At 39.6% G+C, this 26452-nt stretch overlaps 1 protein-coding gene and 1 long non-coding RNA gene across 4 annotated transcripts in view; both read right to left on the bottom strand.

Moving 5' to 3' along the window:
* The window catches only part of LOC122554352 (uncharacterized), a 59399-nt gene extending 58974 nt beyond the window's left edge, over positions 1-425 (bottom strand). For all 3 annotated transcript variants that reach the window (XR_006312970.2, XR_006312972.2, XR_006312971.2), the window contains exon 1: positions 77-425. This is a non-coding gene — a long non-coding RNA (uncharacterized LOC122554352). The remainder of the gene's footprint in view (positions 1-76) is intronic.
* Positions 426-1759: 1334 nt separating this feature from the next.
* Positions 1760-6390, bottom strand: cdkn2c (cyclin-dependent kinase inhibitor 2C (p18, inhibits CDK4)). The gene is made up of 2 exons (XM_043699223.2): positions 5324-6390; positions 1760-3095 (listed from the first exon to the last, which is right to left on the bottom strand). Exons 1-2 carry the CDS (start codon positions 5459-5461, stop codon positions 2748-2750), a joined length of 486 nt encoding a protein of 161 aa, XP_043555158.1. The 5' UTR covers positions 5462-6390; the 3' UTR covers positions 1760-2747.
* Between the last annotated feature and the right edge of the window lie 20062 nt (positions 6391-26452).

The following is a 26452-nucleotide window of genomic DNA, read 5'->3' on the forward strand; positions in this document are numbered from 1 at the left end:
CTCTCGGGAAAATCAGCGGACGGCTGAGAGCTTCAGTATTTGCAACACTTGTTTACTTCGTTTTGTCATTACAAACCTGCGTTTGGGCTTTTTTATTGTGCGGTGACCGAACGGCCAGCGGGAGAGGAAGTAACTCAGTCAGGAAGGGGTTTCTTTCACTGGAGTTTTTAAAGCTGTCCATCAGTTGTTCTTTTGCAGCGAGCACATATGCGATGCTTTCGTTATGACGGTGATATGCAAGTATTCCCTTCACTTTGAAGTGACAGGGTTTCAACATGACCCCTTGTATCCGAAACGTCACCTCACTCGCCCAGCGCTGAGGCAAGCGGTTTCGAGACAGAGGATTCAGCACCTTATGAACATTTGCCAACAAGTCACCAAAATCTTATTTTGCAAAGAAAGACTGTTAACCTATTTTGTTTGGTGGATACTTCTGTAACAGGAAGCACAACGTTTCACGTAAGACGCCGGGAGGTGTGGTGAATGTTGACGCACCCCTCTCTCCCTGAACCCACCCACCCCATCCAGCACCCACCCCCCGCCCCACCATTTCAACGTTTTCTTTTCGAAATCAAATTTTGCAATAAAAGGTTCCGAAAACTGCACCGAAAAATCAATCATTTGAAGTGGAGAATTGCCGATCCGACTGGGCGGCGGGGAAAATATTTGAAATATTCAAACAAGACAATAAAAGGGAAAATAAACTCGGCACAAATTGTAACGGTTTTTCGGATTTCTGCTGTTTCATTTTTAAAAAGTCTAAAAACTTTTTAATAGATTGAGCAACTTGAGGCAAATTGCAGAAGTCTCCCCTTAGTTTGTAATATTGCTTTATTCCACCGAAATATTGGCCTCTGTTGATTGCCATTGCAGACATGTAACCATGTTCTCTGTTTTCATATTGCAAGTTTTCATGTTTTCACCTTTTGGATCACTGGTACTGACACAGTATGATGATGAATTTACCTTTCCATTTATCACAACGAAGAACTGACAACTCTTCTATCCTACTTATCTAATTATAAACGAAATGCTTCAATTATGATATTACAGTTTTTGCTTCTTCATTAAGATACATTCAAGAAACTCATATTTTTGTGGGAAAAAAATACTGTTGTTTGAACAGACTGCTATAAAAAAGATAGGCATAGGCCGTGATTTTCCCCCAATGTTGTTAGTTTATTGCAACAACAATATAATTGGAAAGGATAATTAAACCTTTGCATTTATATAAACTCTTACCAATAATTTATTATATGTGCATCCGCTAACGTGAAGTTACATTACAGCATTTGTGAGATTATCCAAATACTAGCTTCAACACCACTTCATTATCATCTTTAATTTTAACTGTCAGTGTTTAAGAAACTTTGTGGCTTGTAAACTCCATTACTCCAGCTTGTAAACACCGTTGTTTAAGATCTTTCGTTAAAATACCTACTTGTTACGCCAGAAAGATAAAATCATTTTGTTAACAAAAGCCTTTTTTCGATAAAAATAATCTGAGAAAAGTCACATTTGAACATCAAAATATTGATTTGCTTAAAACATAGTACCGTGGATTGAATTTCTAATGTCGAAAATATTTCCATCTCTATTTTCAAGTTATAGATTTTTCGGTAAAAATATTGGTTACGACTAAGCATGGACCTTGGACAACAGAAAACTACAAAAAGTTAAATTTATAACAAAATTAGTACGTGAGGAAAAACGCACACGATGTGTTAATTGTTAACAAATTACTGAACAGCCATCAAGATAAACATGTTTTATTCCACACACAATTCTTTTTGAATGACACGCTGTATTATTCAGATCTGTTATAAAACACCAATTATTACACGATGCGGTTTGTAGAGGAAGCCAAATGTTAAATTGTATCTTTTATGTTAACTACCACGATAATAAATTAATTCACGAAACGCAACGCCATTCACAGCATTAAAATAAATACATTTTTAATAATTACAAGAAAGTATTTATTGGAACAAAAGAACAGTTAAACCGTTTATAAATTATATAATCTATTTGATACATTTCAACACCACGAAAGCAATGCAATATATACATCGAGTAAATGAAAAGCTTAATTTAATTTCATTAAAAGAATCAAAACCTATTAAATTATGTTTATAAACTACATATGTCTGTTTTTCACGTAGGAAGACAGGAAGCAATGTTTCCATACCAGTCTATGAAAATAAAAGTTAAACAAATTCATTGAAACAAAACAGTAAGTATATGGAAACAGCGTGGTTATATGAATATGAACGCATCCCTGTTTCCCACGAAGGGCAAACTTTCAACAGCTGCATAAAGACACAGGACATAATCTCAAACGACTAATTGGAAATTACCCTTCGTGTTAGCTTCATTGCTTAATGTAATAAAAAGTCAAATATGGTGCATTGCGTCATTAAACAATGTTCTTAATACACGGTATCTTGTGCACCAATGGAACACTAAGCAATAACACTTGCCAGATTTAATTTTAATACTAATTTGCAACATACAAAGCGAATTTAACACGGTGTCATGAAAAATATAAACGTTTTTAAAAAGCATTCAGTACCAGTCCCCACAGCGCCACTCTTGCCAACACATACATACACACATTAAACACAGACTAGAAAATAAAAGACTATTTATATGGAAATACAAACGTTGGAAACTGATAAACAAATCTACACATGTTAGCTGACACATACAATAAATACACAAGACTACACTCCCTTAATACGTTTCTACTATAAATTTTGTTCCATCCATTGCACTGCCTCCGTCTTTTTGTACATCTGAGCCAGCTCATAGGGAGTTTGTCCCTTTTTATTTTTGTGTGTAAGGTTTGATTTTTTGGCCAAAAATATAATCACATCGGTGTGACCTTCCTGTGCAGCAAGATGGATGGGCAAATTACCCTCAGAATTTTCAATATTTACGTTTGCCCCAAAGTCCACTAAGGTTATCAAAGTGTCCAGAAATCCTTCCCTAGCTGCATCATGAGCTGGTGTGAATCCACTGTGATCCTGTTGATTTGGTTTAGCTCCAGCTTTCAATAGTGACTTGGCTATTATAGTATGACCCATTTGCATCACCTGAAAATATAGAAACGTGGAGGGAAAGTGTGTGAAAGAAATAAAAGGTGAAATGCAAAAATGCATTGCCATACACATCTAAAAACCACATTTTAACATTGAAGAATTGAAGGTTACATGGCCTGGCTGACATTTTATATCTTTAAGTGCCATTTCAAAATCTGAAACAAAGCATGTTCAACTCGCTTAACTATGCAAAATATGTAATCACATTTTCTCATAACATTTCTTTAGTGTAGCGAATAACAGAATGAGCCCAGCTGCTGCGCCTTCAACGTTTCCAACTAACATTTAATTGAACGAATTCGTGGTGGCATTTCTCCAGGTCGGTCCTTCAGCAATAAATACCGATTGAACAAAGTTGTTTCTATATTTTGTTTGAACATTTTTCAAAACAAGATATTGGTTTCAACCACCAGATATCGTTACGAAATAAAACGAAATGTTATTGCTTTGGCATTTTCTGCTTATCTATAAAAGGAATTAACGTTTTATTGTTTTGAATCCAAATGTCTCAGTACGGCACTGTATTTTTTCACTGTACAGTTAAAACGCGATTCGAGGTAAACCACATGGAGTTTCGATAGGCAAGACAGTGATGCATAAACCCATCGTGAATTCTTATTTTCATAACATGTAGAGCATTCAATATTTCGGTACAAGAAAGGGCAAAAGTTACCACTTTTCTAAAACAATAATATTTACATTATGCACAAGGAAAACCATTATTTTGGATTATAAGTAGGAACTAGTATCATATTTTGTAAAAAGTGTAAGGTAATTTTAATGGAGGATTTTAAGAGTCATTCAACAACAATTAAAGTATGAACATTACAGAGTGTATTATATGTTTACTGTGTCTTTGAATGTAGGTTTATACTGGCTTTCCGAAAAACGAGTATCAAGCGTCAAATTAATGGTACTGTCACTTGAAAGAAAATAAAAGTAGTAATTTTGCTGTCATTCATATTCAATACTGAAATGCCATTTGAAATGAAGTATTGAACGGAGCAGTCAATTAATAACTTTTAAAATAAAAGCTTTTCTTTATTTTCGGTGACCGAATCACAATGTATTCATTTTTTTGTGAATGACTTATTGGAGCTTAAGCACCGGTTTGCAGCTCAGGGCCTCAACGGTTTTTCGTCAATATGTACTTGTCATAAGACTATCCCCGGTCAAATCTCGAATGAAAATGATATTGGGATGGTTTTTGTACGTTTGTTAAGTTCTTCATGAACGTATTTAAATAAAATAACCAATTTATTCTAAAGTGTTTTGTATTATTGCAGTAAAATATTAACATATTCTGCTTTCCAATCATTTTTAACATCCAGGGTTGCCAAATAGTTTTACTCATTCAGGATTAAGTGACAACTAACCTATAATTTGTTTTCATCGGAACGCTGTTCGTGTAATTTGTTTTATTCGTTTTTGGGGTGTAGGATTCGCTGGCAAGGCCAATTATATTTATACGAATGTATTATATATCGAAGTACAAAATTAATTATTATAAAGATAGACAGGCGGATAAAGCCATGTTGATAAATTATGTGCAATCTGTTCTACATTAGACTAGCACAGGACATTAATTATTTGCCACATGTAAAAAAAAGGTAAGTTTTGTAAAAATATAATGCATCCATTGGCACTAAAACGCATTTGTTCATAGCAAAATTAATTGACTTAGTTTGCTAATTATCAGCTTTATTGGTTACGTAACAAAGTAACTTAGGTTCAAAAAGGCTTTCAATCAGTGTCGTTTCTGCTGTGTTGTATTTTTGTCACTGCTTCAGTTATTTGAAAACCGGTGAATGCAACAATCTGAAACATTGCATGCTCCTGAATGAGTTATATTACAAAATTAAAACGTACTGTCGAAGACAGTCCACGTTGCAATCCTTCTGCATTTCTGCAAACATCATACAACTGAAAACATTATTTCATTTCTGAGAATGTTACCTTAAGTGGGAAAACCACATTGTCCTAAAAATGCAGGTAATCGTACAGTTATGTAATATTGTTATCAAGCAATATGCATTTATTTTAACGAAGGTGTTCTGAAAATCAATGGCTTAAAGCTTTTTAAGCAATGCGTCAGTTATTATACCTATGCTGCCTGATTCATACTGACACATACTGACAAAAAGTAGGTGGACTTCCTTTAGAAAGGACAGATTTTTCTTTACAGATGAAAATACAATATGGAGAATAGAAAAAAGACTGACCTGAAGTGCAGTTCTGCCAAACTTATTGATTGCACCCACTTTCATCCCGTTTTCTAGCAAATTGTTGACTTCTTTCGAGTCTCCTTTGGCTGCGGCGCTTGTTAATTTGTCACCGTCTGATCCATCAGCTGTTTCCATTATTAATACTTCAAAAATGCCGAAATCCGATAAGCACAGACGGCCAACAGGTATGGTGGAGATGAAAAATCTAGTCCCGCTCTGCAGTATAGTATTTACTAAACTAGAGTAATTGATGTGTGATCCCTAGTAATGACGTTGCCCGGTCCGCCCCTTTCTCTCATCAATATAATACACGTGATACAAGTCCAATGATAGCTTGGCTATCTCAAAGTTAACAGTTTTAAGTGATTTTGCCATGGTACCCCAAAGCATTAAAATCAAATTACGATTAAAATCATGGCAGCCACTGCATGGATATTTAGTATTTCACCTTAACGATTGCGAAAAAATGTCAAAACAATTTCGGAAAATGTAACAGTTGAACCAGTTACTGTAATACCGATAGAGATGCAATATTCGAATGTTTTGCACTTTTCCCGCCCATTTTGCAACTGTTACTTCACTGTAAATGAAAGGCTGCTCTCAGCAGTAAACTCCGGCTGGTTCGTAGGTTTCCTTTTTTTGGTTCCACTTACTCTTTCAGTTAAATTAAATCGCAGAAATATTCCAAAAAGCCCGCTTGATTCGAAGAAAGTGGGTCTGTCAGCTTTGGCATCTCCCGTCCCGGACTTGGAAGGCAGCTACTGATCATTGCGATCCTGTGCTCCTGTAAAACTGGAGAGTAACTTATTGCTACAGTTAATGTGCAAATGTTCACGTTTAAAGTCGTCCTTTTTGACCGAGTCACAGGATTCCTGCAGTTGCTTTTGCAGCAGAGATCTTTACCGTTTTCCTCCTTATGAAAATACTGGCGGTTCCGCAATTACTGATCGCTGAGAGCAGTTTTGAAAAAAATTATTGACATCATCAAATTTTAAAAATGAGCGCTTCTTGGCTTCTGGCAGTGCCGCCCACACTGTGCGTCGTAACGGAAATGGAAGGCACGGTCTGGAGCTGGAAGTGGAGAGCTGTACGCGGATCCGAGCTCAGAGCTTTCTGCCCTCTGAGCGTGGGCTCTGCTCTCACATTAACCTCTGCAAAGCCATCTCTGTTAGAATTCGTGCTGACGGGTATCCACTAACGGACAGTGGACGTATTTTTAAATTGTACAACCTAAGTTAAACGAGCCAATCCCCACGCCCACCCCACTTCTGAACCCACTGATTTGCATTTTGTGTGCGAAGGTCAGAGCAAGAGGTTTCTATGCGGGGCCTTTGGTGTGTCAGAACTGGAGGGTTTTCAGGCGCTTCGCCCGCACGGCGGGGAGGTACTCAGCTTCTACAACTTTAAGAGCCTGCTCGGCTTTCGGCCACCTGTCTAACGCATGCTGTTCCACAATCCCAGTTTTTGCCAATGCAATCGCTATCAATCGAAAATCGCCCGGTCTGTGTTTGTCCCCTCAGCTGTGCTCACTGCAGGCAGCTGTCACTACAGGAGCAAATTCAACCATGCCTGACACAGCTCAATTCAATTCGTATTCAAGATGGTATCCTGCAAATCACTGTGTGTGTACAGCAGTCGCAGAATACAGATCCCTTCTAAATTGGGCGCAGAATTCCGCTGTGAAGCGACAAGAATGTAAACTTGGAAAGCGTGTATCAAAAGTATGAATGTGATATTTGAACCAGTCGTGAAACGTGTTACTCTTGCATGGGTCAGACCAGAGCCAGGTTAACAAGAGTGCAAGAGCAGCAACTTTCTGCCGAAATACTGATTAAACATAAGACGACCACAAATGTTTCTCACATGTCAACGATCTTTCAATCATAAGCCTTGAAAGCTTCTCGAAAACCCAGACATTATCTTTCTAACTATGATACTTAAAACTTTTTTTCTTAATTTGAATGCCATTTTTATCCAATGTCCTGAGGATGCTAACCTTTCCGAGGGAAAGTTAAACATCATACAACACCAGGTTATAGTCCAACAGGTTTATTTGGAAGCACTAGCTTTCGGAGCGCCCTTTCCTCATCAGGTGGTTGTGGAGGTTAAGATCATGCTCACAGAATTTATAGCCAAAGGAATCCAGTGTCATGGAGATGTGATCCAGTAAGCAATCTTAGATTAAAACTTTCATCTTTTATAAAGGGATATGCTGGTTTCTGTTCTTTGGTCACCTAGGGAATGTTTTATGGAGACACCAATGATGTTCCAGTAAAAATAACTTTGTAATGTGGACGTTTAAAAATGTTGGACATGGATTGCTTCAGAATCTGACGGGTTGTGACTGGTTGTGAACATTGTGCAGTCATCTGTGAAATCACCACTTCTGACCTTATGTTGGAGGGAAGATCATTTATGGAGCAAATGAAGATGAGAGGGCTGGCAGGGTGGGGGCACTATCCTGAAGAACTAGGTTCAATCACCAAGCCCCCCGCCCCCAATGCATGTGTGTAATAACATATCTGAATAGGTTAATTAGATTACATTACATTACAGTGTGGAAACAGGCCCTTCGGCCCAACAAGTCCACACCGACCCGCCGAAGCGCACCCACCCATACCCCTACATTTACCCCTTACCTAACACTACAGGCAATTTAGCATGGCCAATTCACCTAACCTGCACATCTTTGGACTGTGGGAGGAAACCGGAGCACCCGGAGGAAACCCACGCAGACACGGGGAGAACATGCAAACTCCACACAGTCAGTCGCCTGAGGCGGGAATTAGATAAGATCTATCCTGAAGAACTGGGACTCTTGTGCAGTGGTAGTGTCCCTACCTCTCATCTATGTTCTGTTTTCAAGTCTCACCTGGTCAAGAGGTGTGTTATAATATTTCTGAACAGATTGATTAAAAATTGTATCTTGAGAGGAAGTCAGGGCTCTTACAAGACAGTGGTAAGTGTCCCTGAATCTGAGCCAAGAGGCCTAGTTCAAATCCCATCTGCTCAGGAGATGTGTAAGAACAGGTTGAATAGGAAAATATCAGTCCTGAGGAACTCCTGTAGTAATGTCCTGGGGCTGAGATGATTAGCCTCCAAAAACCACAAACACCTTTGTGCAAGTTGTGATTCCAACGATTGAAACTTTCCTCCCATTTCCATTGACTTCATTTTTGTTAAGACTTTTAGATTACATGCATTTAAATGTTGCCTTGATGTCAAAAACAATCACTTTCACCTCATCTTGGAATTCACTTTTGTCCATTTTTAATTAAGGCTGCAATGAGACCTGAAGCTGTGTGCCTCTGACAGGTTTTTACTGAGTAAATCCTGCTTAATAGTACTGTCAGTGATACCTTCCATCACATTTTTGATGATTAAGAATAGATTGTTGGGACTGCAATTGACCTGTTGGATTTGTCCTTTTTGTGGACAGGAAATATCTGGGGTCGTTTTCCACATTGTGGTGTAACTATCAATGTTTCAACCTATACTAGAAAAGTTAATTGATGTCTTAAGTACTACAGTTGGGATGGTGTCAAGATATTGACAGAGGCTACAGCATTTGCTGTAGAATGGCAGACTATTTAACTATAAAAAGTATCACCATCAAATTCACTCATGGCTACTTAGGTATCTGCACATGTTCTTTAGATCAGCACTTACTGGACAGACATCAGGAATAGAAACACTGACTATTTTTTTTCTCTATGTAGACTAATTGTAGCATTCCATGCTGCCACCTTGGTTGTGAGTCACCACTCAGTATAGACTCAGAATTAAATCTGGGCCTTATGATTATGTATCATATATAGTAGTTAATTCCACATTAGTCAAATGAACAGTAAAGCTCACCAGATAGCTTTCAATGAGTTTAAATTTTTGAACACAGCCTAATGGTTCTTTAGGCACAGTGGCTCAGTGGTTAGCACTGCTGCCTCACAGTACCAGGGACCCAAGTTCAATTCTAGCCTTGGACGACTGTCTGTGTAGAGTTTGCACATTGTCCCCATGTCTGTGTGGGTCTCCTCCGGGTGCTCCAGTTTCCTCCCACAGTCCAAAGATGTGCAGGTCAGTTGAATTGGCCATGCTAAATTGCCCAAAGTGTTAGGTGCATTAGTCAGAAGGAAATGGATCTGGGTGGGTTACTCTTCGGAGGGTAGGGGTGGACTTGTTGGGCCAAATGGCCTGTTACTATACTGTGGAGAATCTAATATAATCTAATCTAATTTGCTCATGTGGCTGATCCTCAGGAATTTATTGAGCTTTTAATCAGGATTCAAGTGGTGAAAAATGTCCTGTTTACCACAACTGCTACTATTTTATTTGGTTCTATAATATCACTGTTTGTTATTGCATTGATGTAGGGAGTTCCTATTAGTATCTGCATTTCTGCTGAGAAATCAAGTAGACCAATAAATGTGTGCAACCACTAGAATTACGCATCTGATATGAGGGAGCTGGGACAGACATGCTTTACCAATTTTATCATTTGTTGTCCAAATAGTAGCCTAATCCTGATAACTTCATAACTCACAATTTACAACACTGAGTCCAAACTGCAAATTCACATATAAAAAGATAATATGAAAAAATACAATTGACAAGAATGATTTATGTCACCATACTGTGGACTGTGACTTTGGAGACTCAGACTAGGCCCAGCATTGCACAAGAACATTCAGTTAACCTCATGAAGTTGTTGTAAAACAGATTGAATCTTACAGAATATTTTCAAACCTTGGTATGCTCTTATAGAAGAGCATTTCCTTTTTCACAATTTTGTGCGAATAATTTTGAAGCAGAGATCTGATTGAAATAAAATAATTTAATTATAAATTAAGTTGATTTGTGGAGCTGTTTTCCCTGGAGTGTCGGAGGCTGAGGGGTGACCTTATAGAGGTTAACAAAATTATGAGGGGGATGGATAGGGTAAATAGGCAAAGTCTTTTCACTGGGGTTGGGGAGTCCAGAACTCGACAGCATAGGTGTAGGGTGAGAGGGGAAAGATATAAAAGAGACCTACGGGGCAACTTTTTCACACAGAGGGTTGTACATGTAAGGAATGAGCTGCCAGAGGAAGTGGTGGAGACTGGTACAATTGCAACATTTAAGAGGCATTTGAATGGGTACATGAATAGGAAGGGTTTGGAGGGATATGGGCCGGGTGCTGGCAGGTGGGACTAGATTGGGTTGGGATGTCTGGTTGGCATGGACGGGTTGGACTGAAGGGTCTGTTTCCATGCTGTACACTTCTATGACTATGGCTCTAAATGAAATGGATGGTGGGGGGGGTTAATCATTGATATAAAATTATAAAGGTTATAAAATATACTGCCAAATCTCCCAAAAAATAACACTAGCATCGGGATTTTCAAAAATAATGATAAACTACACTAGATTACTTTTTAAAAATAGAACAATTTCCATGATTTGGAAAGAGTTTTGGATGTCATTTAAAACTTATTTTTCTTTACAATATAAACAAAACACTGAGCATTCTGGAGATCTGAAACAAAGTCAGAAAATGCCATTCTGAGGAAGAAACCACACAGAATCAAAATGATAGCCCTGTTTCCTTTGCCATATATGCTGAGACACATGCTAAATTTCAATAGCATTTCTATTCTTTACATTTGGTGATGTGTATGAATACTTTCCAGAAATGCTTGTGAGCAACTTGGAAAATTGTTTATAATTGCTTTGTTTGAAAAAGAAAGTCACAAACCTGTTTTTATCATGGTGATGATAGTTGTCTGCTAAACTTGAAATGTGGATTTTTATTAAAAAGTAAATAAAATTGCCAATGGTACAATAAATATACACCAGGCAACAATTAGGAACAAGACAAGGCAGCAAACTTTCCAGAATTACGTCAAATAATCCTTGTTTCTTTTAAAACAAGTTACAGAAAATATACTTTGATAATTCATTACTGAAGATTTCACATGATTTGACAGAAAACGTTTCAATAACATTATTTCTCTGCACAACTTGGCTTCTATGATTCGATTGCATTAAGCACCAGATCACAGACATGTTATGGCACAACAGGAGGCCATTTGGCCCATCATGTCTGCACCAGCTCTCTAAATGAGCAAAGTATAGAAGAAGAATGATCTCTTTCTTTATATATACAAATTTATTTTACAATCTGCTTTTAAGTGTTGCAAATTAATAAGATTTTGTAGAGGAGGTAGTCACAAAATTTGTAAAACTACATAGAAGTACATTTTAAATATGACTGTACATGAAGTACCATACAGTTCGATTTCATCAAGTACACTATGTAGCATGCTGAAATATCTCACAAGTCATATACCTGAATTATATTTACAATATGTACTTACATTTCATATCAATATCTTCAGGTACATGCAGCCTAAGGGGTTTTACATTGGCCCCTCTGCGTAACATGGCGAGAAAGTGCCATGTAAAGCATCTTTTGTTGAGTGAATGTTCCTCCAGCATCTCTTGGAACAACTCGTAGTGCAGAGTCATCCATATGGAGCTGCTCAGGATGTACTTTGACATTAACCACTAGATCTCTTCCTAAGACATAGTCCAGAAGGAGGCAGACAATGGCCTCTTCTCCAGTGTGGCTACCTCTACAGAATAATTCATACCACCCCCATTTCACTTTATATGTTTCCAAATCTCTTCATGGTTTCAGACTAGTTGTGGCCATTATCTGTTCTTGTTACTGGTCTGGCCGTTTCTTTGTCAATTTCAACAATGTGATTGAGGATTGTTTGGAATATATTGACTTTCTCATGGAGCAAAAAGTTTCTTGTCAGCTATCAGAAGCATGATGCAACACAAAAAAAAAAGTTGAACTCATATATGCCAGGTTTCAACCCAGATTACTTGATCATAATTGGTCAATGATTTTGGAGAGGCTGGGGAATGAAATACCCAAGTTTGAGCTTGAAAACTCTAAAACTGAGCAACTTGGATGCTGTATTGAACCAGGCCTTTTAAGCAGCTGACACACATTCCACCAGGTGTTTAACATTTTGATAACTATTTTGGCTTTTACCTTAATGATTGCTGCAGTCTTCAAAATGTTTATGGTGGTTTGTGTTGGCTAGAAGGGTAGTGACTTCCCACTCCTTTTCATGCATATCTAAAATCTGTTTAATGAGATACAGGAATATTAGCTAAAATTATAAAGAGGTGACCATATCCTTACTCCAGGTACTCCAGTGGGGTCAGGCCAGGATGTTATCGTTTTGTGCTTCAATGACAGGATGGACCAAAGATTTCCACATTTTCCTGAGCTTTTCTTCTTCATTTTGTAGAATCCTTGAGTTTGCTTTATACATTCACAGAGGTGGCGGTCACTGGTAAAGTCAACATTTATCTTCATCTGTAACTGTCCTGAAGAATTATCAGCACATTCATCTTATTTCATAAAGTACAGCTGAATTCTGAATACTGTGGTTAGAAAGCATTCATATATTTAAAAAATATTTATTATGTATAATAATATAATTGTTAAAAAAGACACAATTTGTCAAAATGTTTCATTTTTCACTCATTAAAACACGTTACAAGAATATGATTTCACAGGGAAACTAACATTTGTAATTCATGAAAGGAGAGTGCTGATTGGTTGGCAAGTGGGCTCTGATTAGTAGAGGTGTTGCCATGGCGAATGCACCTGTAAATACTGATAGCCATTCATTGGTTGATTTCTCAGGGCAATTCTCTGACCAATCAACATCAACATGTCTCATTTAAAAATTAACAAAGCCCAATTGTTAACTCTCAATCAGTTTAAATGAGTATAATCTCCATGGCAACACCTCCACCAATCAGAGTTCACTTGCCAACCAATCAGTACTCTTTCTTCAGCAATACAAATGTTGGTTTTCCTCTTAAATTGGTCTTCTTGCGAAATGTCCTGATGGGAGAATGGCAAGAAGCTATGACAAAATCTGTTTTTTTTCCAGCAGTATTTAAGTTCTGCACTATTACTATTTAAAACTTATAGGTCACAAATGTATTGAATGTTGGTAAAGTATTGTAGTACCATTGCTCTTTTTAATGTTACCTATATGTAATAACATTAAGACTGCATAAAGCCAATACTTAATATCAAACTTTTCTTTGTTGATGTGATCAATGCTTCTACATTCAGTTAGTCAAAGCACTAAAAGGTCAACATACAGCAGTATAAAGATCAAAATCACACAAGCTAGCCATACTAGCTATGGAATGAAATCAACAATTAGATGACAGAGTCAAAAGTACACAAGGTTAAGTTTGAGTACTGCTAACAACTCGTTCAAATGGAATCAGTTCTAATTTATAGTTGGATCAGAGATCAATTGATGAGTTCTGGCCTTGTTTTGAATTGAACATATCCAGTCGGAAGAAATAATAGGGCGAATGGCAGGTATCTTTTCCCTCGGACAGGGGATTTCAAGACTAGTGGCATACTTTGAAGGAGAGAGGAGAAAGATTTTAAAAAGACATGGGGGCAATTCCTTTACACTGAAAATGATTTGTGAGTGGAATGAACTTCCAGAGGAAGTGGTGAATGCGGGTACAGTTTTAAAATATTTAAAAGACACTTAGATATATATATATGAATAAGATGTGTTTAGAGGGATAGGGGGTAAGTGTAGGAAGTGGAACTAGTTTAGTTTGGAGTTATGCTTGGCATGGACTGACTGGACCAAAGGGTCTGTTTTCATGCTGAATGACAATGTCTAGATCTTCTGATGCAAACATAAAGGTAACAAAATATGATTTAATACTGGATTAAGATTCATTTAAAAAGGATCATTTCAAATGACTGGTGATGTTTTGTTTTGGATTTATAAAGTATATTTGGCACAATTTATTGGAACTTTGGACTTCAGCCTAATTAGCTTCTTTGGGTTAAAGCAACAATTCATATTCTTGCTTTCAACATCAATTTACCATTTGATAATCGATTTTAGTTAGTCAGAGACCAAGCAGGAATTATGAGAAGAGCTAGTAGAGGATATTGAAGCCAAGGTCAAAGAGGTTGATTTTGAGAAAGTTTTGAAAATGGAGAGAGATGAAGCAAGGCCAAAGCACTTGAAATAGATTTGCAGAGGATGGGCCTATGATTTCTGAATGGTCTATCACCAGTTGCAGATTAGAAGAAGGAAGGGGACACATATTTTGTCAAGAGTTACAAGAACAAAGTATGTTGGCTGGGATGTGCAGCTGAAGGAAAATGATATAGTGAAGAGGGAATAAAAGCAAAGAGCAGAATTTAGATTGCACTAAAATGGGATTAAGTTTTTTCACAATAAACAAATTAACTTATGAACCGACAACTTGGTTTTCTAACCTTTTCATTTTGGGACTTATTTAAGTCCTTTATCTCATTTAAAATGACAGTAAAATTAGTTCCCATACCTCCTATTTTCAGCATTAATTACCATTGACCAGAACTGAACCAGACTAGTTATATAAGTACAATGGCTACGAGAGCAGGTTAGAGCTAGAAATCTTGCCCTGACTCATCCCTGACTCCCCAAAGTTTATCCACCATCTATAAGGCATAGATCAGGAGAGTGATGGAATATTCTCCACTTGCCTGGACAAGTGCAGATTCAACAACACTCATTCAGGACAAAATAGTCCGGTTGATTGGCACCACATCCACAATCAGTCAGACCCTCCACAACCAACACCCAGGAATATCAGTATGTACTTTCTACACGATGCACTGTAGAAACACACTGAGGCTCCTTTTCCTTAGAATACACCTTCTTAACCCATGGCCACTATCATCTAGAAGGACAAGGACACTTTACACAGGAACAGGCATTCAGTTTGTTGATTGGATCAGACTGCATCTCAGGGTTGTTCACTTGCTTTCTTAGTGTTTGCTCACTTAACACCTATCTGCATGATTGCAGCATTCATATCTTTCCATGCCTTGCTGTGCCAATTTACACGGTCACACAACCAGGCAGCTTCTCTTGCTGATCAGTAGTCCAAGGCCCACACCTTGCTATATGGCATTACTATCAATCTTACACCTGCACCATACACCAGCATTCCTGAAGAAGGGCTTATGCCCGAAACGTCGATTCTCCTGCTCCTTGGATGCTGCCTGACCCGCTGTGCTTTTCCAGCAACACATTTTCAGCTCTGATCTCCAGCATCTGCAGTCCTCACTTTCTCCTCGAAGGTATAGCATGATCAAAACACATTGTCAAGTGGCTTTAATTCAATGACATTAATAGAAGCAAATTTTAATGTACTTTAACCTGTAATGGTTTTCCTGTAGAATTGCATATGATAGTTTGGACTCTTGGATATTTTCATTATGTTGTACCATTTATAAAAAGTTGCACTATTTCTGAACTAAGATAGCTGTCCTGGTTATTCATGAGAGGGCTGTTCAACTGGGATGACATTGAGGTGGTCGTTTAAGGAGAGATATTTGAACTTTTTTGTGCTAGTTCTGTTTTTTACCATTGTTCATTTATTGGGACTTTGCTCCTCCCAATTTCCTGGTATTGGGATTGACTATGTGCTTTGCTGCTTCCAGTTTCCCTAATCTTGGATGCACTGATCATGCTGCTACTTCCAGCTTTCCAGAGTTGGTGAGATGCACTCGTTGTTTCTTAGAGCTAGTTTTCTGAAGCTAAGGTGACCTTTCTGTCATTCTTGGCAGTTTGGTTTTGGACTGATGTTGGTACTGACTTGTCCCATTCTTCATTATCCAACAGGTGAAAGTGAGGTCTGCAGATGCTGGAGATCAAAGTTGAAACTTTATTGCTGGAACAGCACAGCAGGTCAGGCAGCATCCAGGGAACAGGAGATTCGACGTTTCGGGCACAGGCCCTTCTTCAGGAATGAGCAGAGAGTGTTCAGCAGGAGAAGATAAAAGGTAGGGAGGAGGGACTTGGAGGAGGGGCGTTGGAAATGTGATAGGTGGAAAGAGGTCAAGGTGAGGGTGATAGGTCGGAGTAGGATGGAGGCGAAGAGGTCAAGAAGAAGACTGCAGGTCAGGAAGGCGGTGCCGGGCTGGAGGGATCCGGCTGAGACAAGGTGGGGGGAGGGGGGATGAAGAAACTGGTGAAGTCCAAGTTCATCCTCTGCGGTTGGAGGGTTCCCAGTCGGAAGATAAGACGCTCCTCCTCCGACCGTCGGGTTCATTATCCAACAAGCAACAGGTGCTGATATCCATCTGGAACAGGAATATCTTTTTTCAATCACATTGGTGTTAACATTTGCATTTACATCATATTCTTCTGTTGCTTTCCTTCCTGACGACCTCTCTGTCTCTGGTTTAGTTTATTTTCTGGCTTTTGTTCAAATGCTACCTTCTGCTTGGGTAAAGGTTTAGGACTGAGTGCTGGGCTTTGGCAGCTTGTGTAGTGCTCTTTTGATACACCCTGCTCCACTTTTTCAAGCTTTCTTTACCAAGGTTCTTGGTTGTGGAGGGATTTTTCGTCTCCTTTTCCCAATATCCTCTGATGGCATAGCTTGAGAAACAACAGAGGATGACTCACTTGGCATCCATTTTCAATATCACCCGGACCTTCAGCTTACAAGTCCAGATGAACACATTGAGAAGAATCTTTTAAGGTTTTGAGCAACGTAGGCTATGGCGGGATATGTGGCAGAATCAGACAAGCAGTCCAGAGTGGCCAGTCTTGATGTTGGGTGCATCTTGCTCCATCTTTTATGTTTTATAAAAGCAGTGTGGTGAGTTTTGTACTGAGCAGGAGCGAGTTGCCAATCAAGAGGGGTAATAGTTTGTTTAACGCCTTGTTGACGACAGACTCATCTCCTTAATATTCAACTTCCTATCTTGCCAAATGCTCTGAACAAACTGGACATTGAGAAAACTTGACATGGAAACCAGACCATGTACCTGATGGTTTCAGCTTACCACTTGCTCTGAATGACTGCCATCTTATGTTCGATCTAACTGCAGTTCAGAGTACAATCCACTGGCATGCAGCCCTCATCCACAGACACTGGCATATGGTGTATGCCAACCCCTCACAACCATCATGGCATATCTCCAATACATTGGCAGGACACTCTGGAAACATAGACTTGCATCACAGGGCACATTAGTCACTAGCATTGGAAGGCTGTAGAAAGTTGAAACTTTATTGCTGGAACAGCACAGCAGGTCAGGCAGCATCCAGGGAACAGGAGATTCGACGTTTCGGGCACAGGCACTTCTTCAGGAATGAGCAGAGAGTGTTCAGCAGGAGAAGATAAAAGGTAGGGAGGAGGGACTTGGAGGAAGGGCGTTGGAAATGTGATAGGTGGAACGAGGTCAAGGTGAGGGTGATAGGTCGGAGTAGGATGGAGGCGGAGAGGTCAAGAAGAAGACTGCAGGTCAGGAAGGCGGTGCCGGGCTGGAGGGATTCGGCTGAGACAAGGTGGGGGGAGGGGGATGAAGAAACTGGTGAAGTCCAAGTTCATCCCCTGTGGTTGGAGGGTTCCCAGTCGGAAGATAAGACGCTCCTCCTCCGACCGTCGCGTTGTTGTGGTTTGGCGGTGGATGAGTCCAATGACCTGCATATCCTCGGTGGAGTGGGAGGGGGAGTTGAAATGCTATGCTACAGGGTGGTTGGGTTGGTTCGTCCGGGTGGCCCAGAGGTGCTCTCTGAATCGCTCCGCAAGTAGGCGGCCTGTCTCCCCAATATAGAGGAGGCCACACCGGCCGCAGCGGATGCAGTAGATGATGTGGGTGGAGGTGCAGGTGAATCTGTGGCGGATATGGAAGTTTCCTTTGGGGCCTTGGAGAGAAGTGAGGGGGGAGGTGTGGGCGCAAGTGTTGCACCTCCTGCGGTTGCAAGGGAAGGTGCCGGGAGTGGAGGTTGGGTCGGTGGGGGGTGTGGATCTGACAAGGGAGTCGCGGAGGGAGTGGTCTCTACGGAAAGCTGATAGGGGAGGGGAGGGAAATATATCCTTGGTGCTGGGGTCTGTTTGGAGGTGGCGGAAGTGACGGCAGATGATGCGCTGGACATGGAGATTGGTGGGGTGGTAGGTGAGGACCAGTGGGGTTCTGTCCTGGTGGCGGTTGGAGGGGCGGGGCTCAAGGGCGGAGGAGCGGGAAGTGGAGGAGATGCGGTGGAGGGCACCGTCGACCACGTCGGGGGGGAAATTGCGGTCCTTGAAGAAGGAGGCCATCTGTGTTGTACGTATTTTGAACTGGTCCTCCTGGGAGCAGATGCGGCGGAGACGAAGGAATTGGGAGAATGGGATGGCGTTTTTACAGGGGGCAGGATGGGAGGAGGTGTAGTCCAGGTAGCTGTGGGAGTCGGTTGGTTTGTAGTAGATGTCCGTGTTGATTCGGTCGCCTGAGATAGAAACAGAAAGGTCTAGGAAGGGGAGGGAGGAGTCCGAGACTGTCCAGGTGAATTTGAGGTCGGGGTGGAAGGTGTTAGTGTAGTGGATGAACTGTTCAACCTCCTCATGGGAGCACGAGGTAGCGCCGATACTGTCATCAATGTAGCGAAGGAAAAGATGGGGGGTGGGGCCAGCGTAGTTGCGGAAGATGGATTGTTCCACATACCCTACGAAGAGGCAGGCATAGCTGGGGCCCATGCGGGTGCCCATGGCTACTCCTTTTGTTTGGAGAAAGTGGGAGGATTGGAAAGAAAAGTTGTTCAGGGTGAGGACCAGTTCGGTCAGTCGAAGGACAGTTCGGCTGTAGAAAGGACATGTTGCTTGCAGGGACAGACTTCCAGCTCAAAGATTGGACTAAGTTGCATCTCAGGGCTGTTTGTTTTCTTACCACTTGTTCCCTTAGTGACCACCTGTATGCTCACAGCTTCCCTGCTTAGCCATACTTTACCTTGCTATGTCAATTAGCACAGTCACACAATCAGGCATCTTGCCTTGCTGCTCAGCAGCCCTCATCAAGAGGTGTACATCTTGCTGTGCAACTGTGTGCTATGTCAATCTCACACCTGGACCATGTTCTGGCAGCTTATTGGCACACACACTGTATGTGCAGCAATCAAGCAGTCAGGTTTCAAAGTCATGGGGAGTAGTCCTCACTAAAGCCCATGGAAGCACCTGTCCCTCAAGGCATCCCAGAATCTTCACTGTATTGTCACCAATGTTATGATCCCCAGAGAGATTAATAATATTTTTAAAAATTTAAACTTTAAACAGATAACTGAGCAGATGACATGACAAGACTTGATAAGACTTTTAGCACAACTACCAAACTAAATACAATATTGGCCGAATGCTATTTTTGTAGGCAATTTGCACATTAAACTACAACATTAAAGGTCCCTTATAATTTTAACACAACTGCAACAAAAAAACACTTTCAGGTTTACCTTAATCTATCCAATTAATAGTTATTTGATTTTCTTGGAATCAATCCAAATTCATTTTCAACTCCTATTGGTTTATTCCAGTTTCTTTCTTCTCCCTGCCTGGAAACCTTAAACCACAGATCTGTCTTTTTTTTTAGATTCCCTTCAGTGTGGAAACAAGCCCTTCGGCCAACCAGTCCACACAGACCCTCCGAAGAGCAACCCACCCAGACCCAGTTCCCCTCTGACTAATGCACCTAACACTATGGGCAATTTAGCATGGCCAATTCAACTGACCTGCACATCTTTGGACTGTGGGAGGAAATCAGAGCACCCGGAGGAAACCCACGCAGACACGGGGAGAATGTGCAAACTCCACACAGACAGTCGCCCAAGGCTGGAATCAAACCTGGGATCCTAGTGCTGTGAGGCAGCAGTGCTAACCACTGAGCCACCGTGCCGCCCAGACAATTCATCTTCTACAGCAATTTAGGCAAACCTTTTAACTTCATTTACAAATCCTCAAGAACTTGATCTTTTCAATCCAAGCACAAGCTACCACCAGTATTCCAATGAAGTGAGCTGTAGACAGTTCAGTTTCCAATACTTCCATGTCTCCTAGAATCTGGCACATCATTTCTGTCTGAGAGTTTAGACTTAGAAAGCCTTGCCCTCTTTTTTTGGAGAGAGTGGAGTAGTAGGACTGACTGGATTGTTATGCAGAGTGCTGGCATGGCCTGAATGGGCCAAATAGGTTCCCTTGGTGATGTAACAATTCTATGACTTTATAAGGTGACCCTTGATACTGCGTCATGTAACTTTAGAACCCCATGTGTTGTAATAATCCATCATTGGATTATACTATATTCCAATAGGAGCACAGCATTAACCATGCTCGACTAGAATCCATCGTTTGTTAGAGCCACAAGGTTTATAATGCAACCCTTGCCCTCTCCCATCACCATGGCAACATGTATCACATGCACCGTGTTTCCACGTAAGAATGCTGATTAACTATTCTTGAGGCCCAAACTGTCCTTTATCTAGGAAGCAAAGGGACAGTTTAAAGCATAGCAGTTTACAAATTGACATTCCTAACACCTTGCTCAGACTTTGGAGACTGCTGAGTAATCACTGTAAACACAGCTGCTGTTGCTATTGTATCAGTATCAACAATTTACACCTTTCCACCAAAAAAAACCCTGGGCCTTCCTTTAATCTTTGATGGCCCTATTTTTGACGGGCTTCAAAAAAGACTGACAATCTTCAAATTATCGCAAATGAAAGACAAAACCCCAAAACATGACAATCCTATAAAATGATATACCCTCATATTTGTAACATCACATTCAAGATAGCCTGAATATCTGTCAGCCACAGGAGATGTCAAAACTCTGGGTTGAAGTCAAAATTGAAATGTACTCAAAAATAAAATAAAATACCCAACTTGGAATTTATGCTTGATCTTAGCCAAAAGGCTGAAAATTTGTTTGTGTTTTTTGACCAAAAAATACAGTATTCATAAAATATAAAAGCCCATTACATGATGATTCAAATTTAGCATTATAAACTGAATAATGGAGTTCAGTTTATTGTATTGCCATATTTTGTTCTTGTGCCTCACTACACTTAGAGTTACAAGTTATGTTTTACAATAAACATTCCATGTCAAACATACAGTCTTTTTGCTACTCAAACAACCATTGTACATCTACCCAAAGAGTCCTGTTATATAATGACATGCAGCTAAATAAAAAGAAAGGAGGAGTTGATATTTGGAATATGATAATCAGCAAAATATAGTAGTGGTGCTAGTTTTATGTGCCATTGTAAAAAAAAGAAATTTAACATTTTGTCAAATACTTACGCATACATACCCTTTATGCATTATAGTTTCTTGGCCTTACACTTCCTCCTACTTCTATATGGTGCATTCTGTATGGCTTCAGTAGACATGGAAGCAATCTGCACATTTCCAAGTTAAATAGGAGAAATCAAATAAAAAACAAATATGAAAAACACAGTTTTTGTGATAATCTGATTCCTATTTGACATTTATTATTGCTTAAGGAGGAAAGACTATTTAATCTTAAAGCAACACAAACTAGAATTTTTCCCCATTTTTTTCCCCAATGACACTGTATTTAACCATATTACTTTTTTCTGGAGTGATGGAAAAACTTTGTGTATTTATGTAATTCCTGTTGATCATAAATATGTTCCATCTTGTATGTTTTGTAAAAGGTCAGTAGAAATACATTAAAAATAAAATAACACAACCGTTGTGGTTGAAACAGGAAGAGTAACAAGTCTGCAATCAACACAGCATTTATTTTGACAATTGCATGCATTCTTATTCAATCAAAAGGTTAAACTTTGAACAGAATTCAAAATAGTATATATCTTGATACATCAATACACCAAAAAGAATTACTTTATACCAGAACTTCAGTAATGTTGACTGTGAGATAAATTTGTGTTGTTGTATTCTCATTTGCATACTTTATTGAGGTGAAGGAACTGACACTGCTTTATGGCAAGACACTTGCTCAGTTTTTGCATCATCTATCTAAGCTCAGAAGTAAAATACCTAGTTATTCAAATGATTAACATGGTCTTGAATCTGGAAACAACATCTGTAGCCTAATCGAGAATCATAAAATTATATGATATTTCTAAATCAGACCTGAATCTTACAAACACTAGCTTCCAGCAGTTACTCATTATCTTTGAAATCAGACCTGCTAACAATGCAATATAACATGTCATTTTTAGAATTTGCACCTTTGGCTCTGGCAGTGCAATCAATTGATGTTTAACATGCAGTTTAAATTTAAAGTTAAAGTTTAATAAAGAATAGCACTTTGAATTTGACTGATTCTTGAATGTTTGAAAGCAGCTATGAGAAACATTAGAAATTTTACAGGCAGTTGGAGTTTCATAATAGTGGTTGGTGTACATAAGGAATGGTGTCTTCCTATCAACTGCAATGCAACTGACAACAATGGCTGACCATCTGCATTGTTGATAAAAATGAAGTTCATCCGGCACCACTCAGGGACATATAGCTTTGGCAACAAAATGCTTACACTGTCAGGAAGAATACCTGCTGAAAATTATTCACTGAAACAATAGATGCAGTTAAAAGTAGAAGTGGTAGCAGCCATTTTGCCTTTGTAGACAGGGATTCCCATGAATCTGTAAGGGTGTTTGATGTCTTCAGTGATGCTTTGAGGACATATGAAGAATGTTTCTGCTATCTTGCTGGGAACCTCCTGCTACAACTAAGTTCTAAGTATAATAGGTGATTTAGGAGTTTGGTGGGTCAGGCATTTGAACAACATTCTCATTCAAAGATATATGTTTTGATTGATTGACACTTTGATACTGGACATGTTAATTTAAGAGATGATGCTGTTGTGGAATCACCTTTTGTGACAAGATTTGGAAGATCTTGTGAAAGCATTGCTGGTGGTACTTATTAAGTGCATTGAGGCTGTTCAAGTCTCCAAAGCATATAGGAAATGGGGTAAGTGTCTTGTAAACCAGTATGTTTGAGGTTATATAGGGAGAGGACACTCAAGAAATCCAAAAATGTACTTTAGATTTCAATCACAATATTTTAAATCTTGTGATTCCTTAATAATTTGAGCAATTTTCCAATAGTTACACAGGGATGATTTTCCTTGAGGCATATTGCTGGAGAGGTGATGTGCTCTCAAAAGTTATTTCTTCTGTTGTGTGGTGAAATTGCTTTAATTTGCCAATTCAAGCAGCCAAAATTCTCCCCCAGCAGATGTGGACAGCTAAAATTCTCCCCCAGCAATTGCTTAAAGAGGGAGAGAGAAGTCAAACACTGGTGCCTGTCCAAATGGTCTGCTTCAGTGTTAAAGGTTGTCATGACTTCAGACATGTGGCTGATATTCAAAGCAACTAGAAAGTTTCAGGGCTGATCCGTGGCCAGATGTGTTTGTGAAAAAGAGACATATTTAAGTCTGGTGTTGTTTGTAAAGTCATAAATTAGAGGAGGAACAGGCTATTTTGCCCATTGAGCCTGCTTCTCCATTCAGTAAGATCATGTGCCCTTAAATCCATTTTCCTGTTTTTTTTACTCGTGGTCCTTGTTTCCCTTGTCAATCAAAGATCAATCAACAGCAAAAAGTGCCGGGGACACTCAACAGGCTTGGAAGTATCTGTGGCGAGCGAAATATAGATAATATTTTGAGTCCAATATAACTTTTCTTTGAAACCGAAGGGGGCAAGAAAATGATGGGTTTTTTTTGTGTTGCTGACAAAGTAGGAGGAGGAGCAAGTGAAACAGATAGTGAGCTCTCACGAGCACTAGACTATTTTCTGTTATTAACACATATCATTGACACTTACTCTGCAGCTATATGTTTCCTCTCCCATCTTTGACACTCCCTATCACTTTGCTCTTGGAACCCTCACCATCTAATTGCTCACTAATGGCTTTAATTGGATTATGGCCCACCAGATGGTTCCTTTGCCACTGTGCCACTGAAGTAGGAATGGACAAGGCAGCAGACACATCAATTGCTCAACACCTTAAAATTCAGCCCACTAATTGTTTCTTTATTTAAAAAATGCTGCTTGACCTCTATATTTTCTGTTTTAATTTCACATTTCCAGCATCCAAAGTATTCGCCTTTTGCGAGTTAACCCATTAGTGGTTGTGCTAGTGAGGCAGAATCTTGTCCAAGATACTGACAGAACTTCTTACTCTCCTTCTGAAAAATACATGACATCTTTCACATCCACACACTCTTAATTTTTCCTTTTCATCAAAAGGGGTAGGTAAATGAGGGGATTATGGGTGACAGGCTAGGACATAAGAGAAGCTGAATAAGTGATGATGTGAGCTGAGTGTTGCAGAGAATGGGTAGTCGGTGCTGAAAGCAAACCATGTATTATGATAATTGGTCTGAGAGTGGGTGAAAGTGGGTTTGCTGTGCTAAAAACAACCCATGTCTTAACAGGATTGGGTGTGAGGGTGGGTAATAAACATGGATGAATGAATGGAATCAGGCTCTTCCCCTCACACAAAGGCTCATGCTTTAACTGCTTTTGTTAACCATAGTTGATTTATCTTTCATGTTGGGTTTTTGTGTGGTCAATATATCTTAATGGTTCCTTTACAGCAAGGTTACGAATTAACCTTTTCTCTTTACTTAAACTAAATCTAAAATGGTCCAATTTTGAGTTGACCTCAAATCCTATCCTGTGGAAAGGACAGGAATTTATCTTTGATAATACTTGTGCTAATTAGGTTGACACAGTCTGTATATAAATTGAAGATGTCCATTATTGTTGTGATGCATATGCTACATGTAGTTCTAATTTCTAAACCATGCTCGACATTACCAATAACTGTTTGGTGGTCTATTAACAACATCCACCAATATTTGATGCCCCCTGATTGCACCAGGCAAACTGATTGGTAGTGGTAAACGCTGCTGTCTCACAAGGCCAGAGACCCAGATTTGATTCTAGCCTTGGACGACTGTTTGTGTGGAGTTTGCATGTTCTCCCTGTGTCTGTGTGGGTTTCTGTCGGGTGCTCTGGTTTCCTCCCACAGTCCAAAGATTGCGTTGATTGGCCACGCTAACTTGCTCCATAGTGTCCAGGGAAATGCACGCTAAGTAGATTAGCTATAGTGAAATGCAGAGTTACTAGGATTTAGGTTGAGGGGGAAGGGGGGAGTTGGGTCTGGTTGGTATGCTCTTTGGAGGGTCAGTGCAGACTTGATGGGCCAAATGGGTTCTTTATGCACTGGATAAGGATTCTATGTTTATTCTATGATTCTACAGCTTTATCCTTCAATTCACAATCCTTTCTCACTAATATACTCTTCTTGTTACTTATTATGCTTTATGGCCTTCTTTTTCCCTTTGTCTATCTTTTTTAAATGATGAATACAACCTGAATATTCAATTCCCTCTCCTTGCCATTATCTGAGCAGTTAAATTGTATCCATCTACCTCTATTTACATGTTCAAATCTCTAACCTGTTGCAAATGCTTTGTGCATTTAGATAGAGTACACTAAATTTGTATTTTTACTATTATGCTATATTCTGACCCTATTTATTGCTTGCCTTTGTTTCAGCTAATTCTGTATACTTCTTTTCTAATTATTGTAATCATGTTTACTTCCATTCAATCTGAGCTTCCTCTCAGGTTCCTGTCCTCTTGCCAATCACCACATCAACACCAGTAAAGCTCCTGATAAACATGTTAATCCTGGTCCTGTTGAGGGCCAGGACTAGTCCTAATACTTCATCATTCTAATACTCCTGCAGCAATGTGTTCATTTGCTCCATCCTCCTATTGCCAGCTTCACCAGTACATGATGCTGAGAGTAACCCTGCGTTATTGCTTTTCTGCTTTTTATGTTCTTTCCTAACTCACTAAACCCTGTTTTCAAAATCTCATTCCTCTTCCACCAATGTCTTTGGTACTCATATAGATATGGACCATGCAACCTCCCCCAGAAAAATATCATCATGGCTTTATATTCAATCTTTTTTATGAACTTGGGTTTGTACGTGTTTCTTCAATAAGGCATGTTTTGGAAACTACATGATTCCAGATAATTGATACAAAGTCAGACACCTTTGTGCAGATTCCTGTAAATTGTAGGGTAAACCAATGAGATATGCTGGGGTGCACAATGAGATATGCTAGGGATAAAGGAGTCACCCACTCTCTGTTGCTGGGAAATGGCACAACTTTCACCAGTGTGGACTTTAGATGCCAAGGTTTTAGTAAATAAATATTGGTGGGGAATATATACCTATACCTTTGTATTG

This window comes from Chiloscyllium plagiosum, unplaced genomic scaffold, assembly GCF_037043375.1.
Source record: "Chiloscyllium plagiosum isolate Xiang-an unplaced genomic scaffold, Cpla_swu_hap1 HiC_scaffold_9, whole genome shotgun sequence".
Classification (NCBI taxonomy): Eukaryota; Metazoa; Chordata; class Chondrichthyes; order Orectolobiformes; family Hemiscylliidae; genus Chiloscyllium; species Chiloscyllium plagiosum.

What these genes read in the sequence shown, in the direction of transcription:
- cdkn2c (XM_043699223.2), bottom strand. Translation starts at nt 5,461, where the DNA reads ATGGAAACAGCTGATGGATCAGACGGTGACAAATTAACAAGCGCCGCA. An exon ending in TTGGCAGAACTGCACTTCAG is followed by an intron (nt 3,096 to 5,323) that starts GTCAGTCTTTTT and finishes CTATATTTTCAG; the next exon opens with GTGATGCAAATGGGTCATAC.